This window comes from Trachemys scripta, chromosome 7, assembly GCF_013100865.1.
Source record: "Trachemys scripta elegans isolate TJP31775 chromosome 7, CAS_Tse_1.0, whole genome shotgun sequence".
In the NCBI taxonomy this organism is placed as follows: Eukaryota; Metazoa; Chordata; order Testudines; family Emydidae; genus Trachemys; species Trachemys scripta.
In genome coordinates this window covers 120,778,008-120,788,450 of record NC_048304.1, presented here as the reverse complement: position 1 = coordinate 120,788,450, position 10,443 = coordinate 120,778,008, and the positions used below count along the sequence as shown (strand labels likewise).

The 10,443-nt window shown below is 46.2% G+C and overlaps 1 protein-coding gene across 1 annotated transcript in view; it reads left to right on the top strand.

Annotated features, from left to right (window-relative positions):
- Positions 1-439: 439 nt before the first annotated feature.
- The window catches only part of SORCS3 (sortilin related VPS10 domain containing receptor 3), a 461,180-nt gene continuing 451,176 nt past the window's right edge, over positions 440-10,443 (top strand). The window contains exon 1 of the mRNA XM_034776996.1: positions 440-1,501. Coding sequence (XP_034632887.1) covers positions 677-1,501 — 825 coding nt within the window. The 5' untranslated portion in view covers positions 440-676. The remainder of the gene's footprint in view (positions 1,502-10,443) is intronic.

Sequence of the window (10,443 nt, the reverse complement as noted above, 5' to 3'; positions counted from 1 at the left end):
GCTGGTACATAGATCCGCTCGCTCTCTGTCTGCCCCTGTGTCCCTATGGCTGTCTGCGGAGAGGTATTGGGTGATCCTTCTATAACATTGTTGTGTGTATATCTGTGTGTACATACAAAATAGCCAAGGAAGGAAATCCCAGCATTTCTCCTGACCTGTGAGTGTGTGTGTGTCTGTCACACACACACACACACACACACACACACACACACACACACACACACGTCAGGAGAACGGGTAGGCGATCCTTCTCTAGCTATCTTATTCCAGGCGTCCCACCACTATTCTGGGTCCCCCCCCCCCTCATTCCAGTGGAAACGCAGCGGCGTGGTTGGTGAATTGCTAGTATATTTCAGCCGCGGCACTTGGCTAGGTCGCCTCGGCTCCTCCCCCGTGTGGTGTAACCCTCTCACTTGATCAAATCCTTGAACGTGAACAGTTTCACTGAAAAGCACTTTTCAAAAAAAAAAAAAAAAAAAATCCCACCAACAGTAAAGAACAGATCCAACTACCGGGGAGAGAGTTGGGTTTTTTTTTTTTTTCCTTCTTCCTCCTGGTCACCGTCTCCGAGGCTGAGAAGGGGAAAGAGAGGAGCCTTTACAAATACTACTGCTGCTAACCCGGCCCCCCTCCCCTTAAGAAACCCCCCCAAACTCCCCAACTCCATCGGCCAGGCATGGAGAAGGGGACTGGCTGGTCCCCAGCCTGCTACATCGCTCTGCTCGCCTGGACATGGCTTTTGCTCTCCCCTTGGTGTTTCACCGGCGCTGAAATAACTTGCAGACCCTGCTCATCTTCCTCGCCGGCGCCTTCTTCGCCCTCCTCGCGGGCGAAACAGCAGCAGGAGCCGCCGCCGCCGCCTCGGGGACCGTTCCGCTGGCCGGGGAGCAGGGACGTGGGGTTCGCCAGGGAAGAAGCCCTCCAGGAGGAGCAGCCCGGCGGAGGATGGGGGGTCGGGGACGAGGACGAAGAGGAGGAGGCGCTGGTTGTGGTGCTGGAAGAGGACCGGGGCTGGGGAAGGGTCCGGCCGGCTGCGGGAGCGGTGGAGGGGACGTGGGGCGCTGGGGACGCTCGCAGGAGCGGGGCGAAGGGGGATGGCTGGGCTGGGGAGGCGCACGGGAAATCTCCGTCTAGACAGCGCTTGGGGATGGCGAAGGGGAGCGGAGCAGCAGCCGCCCATGGCCTGGAGGAGATGCTGCTGCCGCCCGGAGATGCCCAGGAGGCAGGCGGCTCGCTGGGCAAAGTGACTAGCTCCCACCCCCTGCTGCCCAGGGCGAGGAGGAGCAGCGGGGCCCCTGGCCAGGGCCAGGCAGGAGGGGGCAGCCCTTGGACGGACGGACAGAAAGTGACCCGGACTCAAGCCAAAGGCTCCAAAGAGGAAGGGAAAGTGACCAAGATGCGCGGAGGCGAGGAGCTGAAACTGACCAGCACCACTTTCGCCCTGACCGGGGACTCGGCCCACAACCAAGCCATGGTGCACTGGTCGGGGCACAACAGCAGCGTGAGTACTGGTGGCCTCGGGAGCGATGCGGTGCTGGGGCGGGGACGGCGCTCGGATAATCCGGCTTTGCTCCGGTTACCGGGGTTCGGGCGCGTTCCGGGGCTGCTGCCTCTTTCGCACCAGGGGGTGGGGAGAAAAGAGAGAAACCCAGTGTTCGTCCTGTATAGACAGCACCGAATCTGAGCTCTGGGAAGTTACACCGGAGGGTTTGTTTGAACCCAATTTCCCTCCCCTCTCCATCGGGAGGAGAGAGAGACGCCGCCTTGCTTGGCTTCCCCTGCATCTGTCCCATTGATTCTGCTTCTGCTGTTTCTCTTTATATATGTAATATGTACCTGGGAATGCTTCAGTGGGTCTGGGCTGGAAAATGAATGATGGGCAGGGGTGCTCTGCCTGTGAGAGGCAAAGCCGCTCATATTCATTCATGCAGCAGTAAAAACCCACGCTGTTTAATGGGTTTGAAAGAGGGGCAAAGAAGGTGAAGCACAATAAAAAAAAATCAATTGCATATAATGCCTTTCCCCCTAAGTCAATAAACGACCAATTTAAAAATTAGTTGAGGCACCACACCAGGGAAAGTTTGTGCTGGAGACTTGCTGGGCCCGGTTTGTGTCAAAAGGGGGCGCTCTTGAAAAGCATTTGTGTCCAGCGTCTGCCTGCTGGAGAGAGCGGTGAAAGGAACATTGTTATGTTAGCAACTGCTACCCTATCTAGCTCCATGCTTTATAATACTCCCAGGACAGCCATAAGGGAATTTCAATTTTATTTTAACCTGATATAAGACATACTATTTCCACTGCGCCATAAAGCCTGAAAGCAGGCATAATTTAAAGGGGTCAAGAAACCCTTATATAGGGTGACAATGTGCCCATTATTCTGATTATTACAGCTAGTCACTGCCATGAAAATACCGCTTTTACTGTTTTGCCTATATTGGAAATGTGCACAAGGCAATTAGAAGTATAAAGTGGAATGTCCAGATCTGAAAATGATATTACACCTGGGGTTGAATGATCATATGGGGCCTGCCTATCCAGGCAGTGTAGAATTCAGCCATCTCTCTATGCTTTTCTGAATGGAAGTTTTATCTCGTTGTTATTTATTTTTACTGACCTAATCATGCTGACAGCTATCTAGATGTTACCTAGATTTATTCAGTTTTTAAAGGTAGCTGTGTTTGCTAGACATGAATGCCACAAGCACTTAAGATGAAAATGAACGTTCATTGAAAGCTGCAGATGGTATCTTTTAGCATTACGTTGCCTGTAGGTTTCTTTAAAAATGTATGGAGGAACGTAGTGAAAAAAATCAGCCTATAAGCCCCGTTTCTCGTTTTCATTTCAGTGCTGAATTGAAGGAGGATCAGCAAAAGGAGCTAGCGTATGGATTCCATAGTTATTTGTAATTCGGATTAAACTAGCAAAGGGGACTTCGTCTCCAGGCACTGTGGAAATAAAGGTTTTTTCAAGGTGGATTTCAGACAGGGATTTTAAAAATCTCCTTTGCGTAGATCTTCCTTTTGTAGAAATGTGTCATTTAAATAAGCAGCTTTATTTATGTTTTAACTTCAGGTCACCGACAAGGCTAATAAATTAAAGACTGTCAGATGGTTCAGGGCTTTTCACTAAGGTTTTGCCTCTGTCATGACACTGCACATGGAAACCTTTTGGCTACTTTTGTGGCTGTATTTACTGAAGGGAGTAACTGAGTGGTATTTGTGGGAGTGACAAGCAAACATGCTAATAAATAATAGTGTTCTCGCTCCATGGTTTATCAAATCGTAGGTTTGGTACTTAGAGACTCAGTTTTCTTTACTGTCCCTTTTGGAGAATACACACTGTAGTTTGTCATTCATTATTATTTGTTTTTTAAGGCAGTGTATTGTGCGAGTCTACGGGGAAAGTTAAATGCTTGAACTTGACGCTGTATGGAGGTACTTTCATGTATTATCAGGGAGAGGCAGATGCAGACCTGCGTTTACCCAATTTTCCAGTTGGGTTGAATCTGGTACAAAGAGGTCGAGCAATTTGCCCACGGTCACACAATGAACCAGTGGTTTGTCTGAGATTAGGGCTAAGAGTTATGATTTCTCTGACCACCAAGACTACAATGCTGCCTAATCTAAAACCGTGAATCACGTATTTTCTTAACTGGCAGTAGAAGTAGAGCTGTAGGAAAGGAAATTAGAAATACATGGAGGATATTAACTCATGTCCCGGCATTATACTGGAAGTCTTGGGGCAGTGAGGAGGGCATATGTATATGATTCAGTTCTCAGTCTACCAAAGCAATGAGTAGGGAAGTGGGATATACTTTCCCCATCTTGTTCTCCTTTGCATTGATTGAAAGTCTGCTCTCTCTTGCCTAGGATAGTGGGCTTTTTTTAAACTATCAGTAAAGATTTGTTTAGTGAAACAGCAAATTTCCAAGCAAACACTTGTGGTGGGAGGTTCTTAAAACCCTGATTGATTTTCAGAGAAAAAAAGAAAAGACTGTAATAAAAAAGATCAGGATCTTGGTTGGGAATATAAATGAATCTCAATCCCCTTCTCAAAAGCGAGACCTGCCCATTCAATGCATTGTGTTACTCAGGATTTTGATAATCCACTTCATATTAAAAAAAAAAAAGGGAGAGAATTTCAGTTTCACTGAAAAAAATCAAACTCCCAAGAGTCAAACTTTTGCTGTCTGTATTTTTGCATAGGAAGGGTGGCCTTGAGATAGAAGCAAAGGGCTGGGAGACAGGAGAGCTGGGTTTTGTTCTTGCCCCTGCCTCGTGTGACCTTAGACGGGATTATTAACCTTTCTCTGACTCATCTTCCCGGGTCACGCTACTTACCCCCCCCACAAAAGGGTGTTGTGGAGCAGAATTCATTTCTGTTTATAAAACACAGAGATCCTCGGATGGCAATTGCTGTGGAAATGCAAAATATTATTGATGCAAGGGGCGGTTGCAGACTCTCTATGCACATCCATTAAGAGTGGCTTGGCGTGACATAAGCGACTGAACTTGAAAAAGAGAGGATTTTGGACATGAGGCAGACATTTCTATCGGTAAATTGGGTTACCCTAGAGAACAATTTATTGAGAGAGGTTACTGAGGCTGCCTCACGGTAGGGATGAATAATGCGGCTGTAGACCAGAAGAAAAGGCTCATTGGAAAGGCTTTTGGAAACTCAGGAGAAATTTTGCTAAAATCTGTTGGGATCGTTTTTGGAAAATCCACAGGCTTTTTATTTTAAAGCGAATCCGCTGGGAACATACACAGGACACAAATATGCTGTTAGTTGAGTATTTGTATCCTTTAAACTTGTTATGTCACCCAATCTTTTCTCTCTCTTTTTTTTTAACTATTCCCCATCTGCCTGAGAGTTTTCATTGCTCCGGACAGTTTCCACTGCCCACAAACTTCCTCCTACCTGTGGAAATCACTTTATCTGCTGGATTTTTCTAACTCTCCTTGCCCCACCCAGAGTTCTATCCTGGGGAACTAAACTATTCCATAGAAAGTTTGATGATTTGAGTCTTTAAACCTTGCCACCTTGGTTCTATAGAAGAGCCTTTCAGATGAATCCAACCAGCCATGCTGGATAAAATAAACCTCAATGGATGTCTCTCCTTAAATTATCACAATTGAAATAGTTGCTGGGACTTCCCCCACTAGGTTTCAGAGTTAACACCTACTTTGAGATGAATGTGGCAGTTTACACCTCCTTTAGAGTTACTCTTTCATTCTGTTTGCAGACTGACAAAGACTGCACTGCAGTGGTTCATGTTCAGAAGGGTTTTTTTTCACAAACAGAAGAATTGGAAACTTAATATTTTAAAGTATTTTTTTTTCCAGAAAACATTACAAATAGCAATTATCCATAGAGAGACCCGGACTTCATGCTATAGCACAAAATATAGCTGTGCTTACTGGTAGCAGGCCCTGTTTTGGGGGTTAGTATAGCAGAAACTACTGCAAGGGATTGGAGTAAATGGTCCAGAAGTCCTTTTAATTCTTTATTTTCGCTGGCTCATGTAGAGGCAAGTCCCACACAAAGATCTGGAGGCAGGGGGAGAACAGACCCCTTTGGATGATGTGGATACACAGAAGCACCAGAATTCTTTCCCTCTCCTTGTGCAAATGAGGCCTCCTGATCAGTGGGCTGACAAATGACCCCAGCGAATGGAAAGTGGTGTAAGAACTTGCACTGCTGTCAGCTCGTAGTCGGGAGTGACTCGAACAAATGCCTTTGGCAATAATCTGATGAGATCGCCGAGCTGCTAACATACAAATTGTTTGTCATCGAGATATTGCTCACCTTCACAATGGTGAATTACAAGCGGGGGAGCTGTAATATGTGCCAGGTGGCTTTTAATTAAGGTGCCTAACAATGCATTATGCGGTGGGGGGAACATGAGAGGGAATTATTTATAATTCCAAATGGATAGCTCTGTTGAGAAAGGATTTTTAGTCAGGAAATGCAGGCGTTGGCTAGCAAGCAAGCATGACTGCTGGAGTGCTCCATTCTAAAATATTGACTTCTAACATGCAAGATAGTGACGGAGTGACCAGATTAATTGTATTGCACTTGGGAGATATTTTAATGGCTGTGCTAACCAGACTTGTTTTCCAAATAGTTTTTGGCTATAGATGGTAGTCTCATCACCGCTGGAATCAGCTTCCATGTCACAATATCTTAATGCATTTCCCTTCTCTACCATGCCTAATCATGACGTCTGGCACTAAAACCATTCTCTGGGACGTTGCCAGAAAAAAATAAGTTTTTAATTAATATTTCAAGGAGGAGGGGGTGGAAAAATAAAAATGGAATGCTGACACAGGGAGGTTTTTGAGGTTTGTGTTGTGTTGCCAGGGCATGAGAAAAGATCCAGAGGATACTTCCTTCCAATTACTTATCTCCAGGCTGGTTTCATTGAAAAATTGGATTGATATCTCATGGAAAGAAACGTTAAGGGGTTTGCTGCTGCATGCCTTATGTGCTGCCTCTAAACCTGCTCAAGACTGCAGATACTCTTGCCCCACAACCCTGCTTAAAGTCACAGGCCACAGCTGCTATCACAGCCCGTGATTGAAGAATGAACCGGTCATTTTCAGTTTTCTGGTTGCAGTCAGTTTCAGGGTATAGCCCAAAAGTTTTGGGTGCCCAAGGAATGTAGGATGGGGACTATGATTTGTACCCAAGATTTTGCAGTGATTTAAATGGAAACCAAACCAACTGTGTGTTTAAGGAGAAGAGTCATCTACTTGCAGGAAAAGATGCCTTGGAAGTTGGTTTAAATTGGGTAGAGAATGGATGGTAGGCAGGGGAGTTCTCTCCAGCCAGTGAGGTGGAGATAGGTATGTCCCGTATTCTAGGCAACAGGAAAATAAACCAGATCAAGTGACTAGGATTAGTAGGTAGAGATTTTGGGTAATAATACAGCAGTAACATCTGGGAAGTGTTGAAGTCTAATGATTAGAATGCAGCACTGGGAGCAAAGGATCCTGAGTTCTAATCCTGACTCTACCCAGTTACTTATTGTGGGACTTTGAGTAAATTACATGGGACCCAATCTGCCAGTCAGTGGGCGATTTGCAGGATCAGGCTATGTAAGCCCTTTGTGCCTCAGTTGACTCATCTGTAAAATGGGGGATAGAAGTGTCTGTTGTAAAGGGAGGTAGATCTGGATTAGGTTTGGGTTTGAGGCCAAGCTAGAGTTTGGATTCTGGTATGGGGATGGTAAGATGACAAGAAAGTGTGTAAGGATCTTAAACCGATACCAGGCCAGTTCTGGTTTTAGATCTAAGCCCAAGTTGTAGGGGCAGGTTGGGCTCTGGTCAGGTTTAAAATGAATCGGGTTTGGGTTTAAAGATCCAGGTTAGGCCTGCCCTGAGTTGTCAGGATTAGTTAACTCGCAGTGATTTGTGAGTTGGAAAGCAGTATGGGTCAAATCCCGTGACTGTAGAAGATCCACAGTGTGGCAGATGCAACTCCATTGAAGTCGTTGGAGCTAGGTCAATTTACACCGTCTGAGGATCTGGCCTGGGATATTTCATAGCAGTGGAGCTGAAGGTGAGGGAGGGAACCTGAGGATCATTGAAGGCTATGGAGCCGAGTTCTGCAGCGGCTTTCTCCGCAGGGGTTCCTGGGTGGGCAGGGGAAGGGGACACATGGCCAGTGGGTTTGTGAACTTTCCAGATCTACTGGATTGCAACTCCGCAGATGGGTTGAATGCAAGAGGATGTATCAGTAGTAGTAGCTGCAGTCAAATTGTACCGGTGTCCTGTGCCCTATATTGGGGGTAGGGAACGATTCTATTCCCTTCCAAGCACAGCACGTGTCTTTAACTTTAACTTTAGCTTTGTTTGAGAGATGAGAATTTGGCCCTACGTTATTAATTCCTTAGAGCCCCGATCCTGCGAGTGCTGAGTGTGCTCAACTCCCATGTCAGGTAACCAGCTGACGTACAGCACCGTGAGGGTGTATGGCCTTCTCCCGTTTTAATTCCTCTTCCCTGCCCAGGATCTCTCTTCCAATATGCCCCCATCCCACCAGAGCTGACTCTGACTTTCACAAAGTCCAAATCACCACTCGAGGTCCAAAACTGACAGCTGGTTTAGCATCGTCTGGCATAGCGTCCCTGTCGCTGACACAGATCAACCAAATAACAATTGGATGCCTCCGAGAGATGATTTTAATAAAAAGAAAATCCCCTCACGGTAGTTTGATTTTGTTTTGCTTTATGGCTTTAGTCTTGTAAAACCAAACAGCGCAATCGAGAAGAAAAACACATACAAAGAACCTGTACAAAGAGGATATGATTATATAAATGTGATTTTAAAATAATCCTTGTCCATGTTATAACAGTACCCTATACTATTTTACTTGTCATGATTTTATCTGATTGTTTACTTTTTCAGCTTGGATGTTAAAACTAGCCCAAACTAGTCAGTCTTCACTTTTAGTTTATAGTCCCTTTCACTTTCTGGTTCTCCTGCAGTGTCACAATGGGGTCGTGTGTGGGATCATAGCATGTCAGGGCCCTGTTTTCACATTTGAGTTTAAAGGTTTGATAGCATCCCTTTAATAAAATACTGAACCACACTTCACCTTAACGCACTAGTCTACTAGGGAATAATGAAATTATAGTGGCGTGATCAGCGAGCTGGGAACCAGGTCTAACTGGGATCCAATGCAGGCACTGACTTTGAATCTGGGATTTTCTAAACTATTCCAGGGATATAAGTACCCAAATCCTAACTCCCTTAGGGTCTTTTGAAAATCCCAGCCTGTTTTTCTGCTTCAGTTTCCCCATCTAGAAAAAGGGGATATTAATATTACATTCAGGGATAATGTGAGGATTAATTAATTGGCTAATGTTTGTAACCCAGGTCCCAAGGGCGCTGTGGGTGCTAAATATCATTATGATGAATAGTTCACACTACAGTTAGGGGCAATTCCCAGTTTAATAGGCCGACAAACTGCCAGAATACAAAGGAAATCAAAAAAGGCGGAAGTTAAATAATTGCAGCATTGTAATTGTTTATTCTAAAACGGCTGAGAACATGATACTTCTCCCATTGAAATCAATTGGAGCATGATCCTGGTAGGGTGACCAGACGTCCTGATTTTATAGGGACAGTCCCGATTTTTGGGTCTTTTTCTTATATAGGCTCCTATTACCCCCCACCCCCTGTCCTGATTTTTCACACTTGCTGTCTGGCCACCCTAGATCCTGGTCAGTAACATCCAAAGATTGTTGTGGGTGTTTTCTCCTTTATCCCTTGATATGAAACAGAAACACCAGCCGGACAGATCTGAAAAGCATCACGGGACCTCGTTGCCCAAAATAGCAGTGCTCTTAATTAGCTCTAACATGACCCCATATAACCTCGGGGCAAAAGCTTTGGAAATGAGAGCTCTCGGGTTCTGCAGATTGAAAACACATCCAGTGCAGAGTCTAACACTAGAGGGAGTGTGGACGTTTAATAAAATACAGTGAAATGCTGCACAAATGGGGAGGGGGACGTAGGGGGCTGTAAAATACATTATGGAAGATGGATGTTGCTAAAATATTAATACTGGAAATTCACTTGGCATCGTTGACTCAGTGCAACTCCAGCTGTAAGAGGTTTCCTTTACACAGGGAGGTGAATAGTCTTAGCACACGCCATAATCGAATGCTTTGTGCTCCCATCTCGGACCCGTTCTGCTGTTGCGTCTGCTCTCTTTTCCCCTTTGGTTTCTCTTTAATTACTGCCAGTGCCTGAAGATAGGATCTTGGTTGCTTGGGAGGCTCATCTGCTACTGCTGACCGCAACCCTCACCTCCAGCCTGAACCCTCTGCCTGCAAAATCCTTAGCATCTCCACAGCAGCTGCCTGTGATTGGATTGGAAAAGGGATGCGGTTAACTCTTGGAGCACTGGAGGCAAATCTCCCAGGCCTAGACTGGGGCAGTGAAGTCAGCTCATCGTCACGCCTTAGTCCTTTCATGCCAGCCTGTAACCCTCCTCCCCCTGCTATCAATCAAGTGAGGACCCTCTGACCCACATACTCTCCTGGCTCCCCGAAATGTACTCCTTTGTCTCTTCCCGCAGGCAGAAAGATTCTTAACCTTCACCCTCGCTTCTTTGCAGAGTGTCACTGCTGGCCACTTCCTCTTCACTTCCCATCATCACTCCTGGTCTAGCCCCTCTTCTGTGCAAGTGTGACCCACTGGTGAGTGTGTGTTATAGGTCTGCCTCTGTGCCTGGTCCACACAGCCTAGGAGTCAGGGGACTTCAGCTCACGCTGTTGCTCCTCATGCGTTTAGCTCTGGAGGACTCTGGTTCAATCCCTAGTGTGCTGGCCAAGATGGGGTTGTCACACAAGCCTCTCTCATGTCTGTAGCATCTGCTCCCCCTTCCCTCTGAGGCAGGTCAATGCTGGCAGCAGCATGTCAAGTACGGATT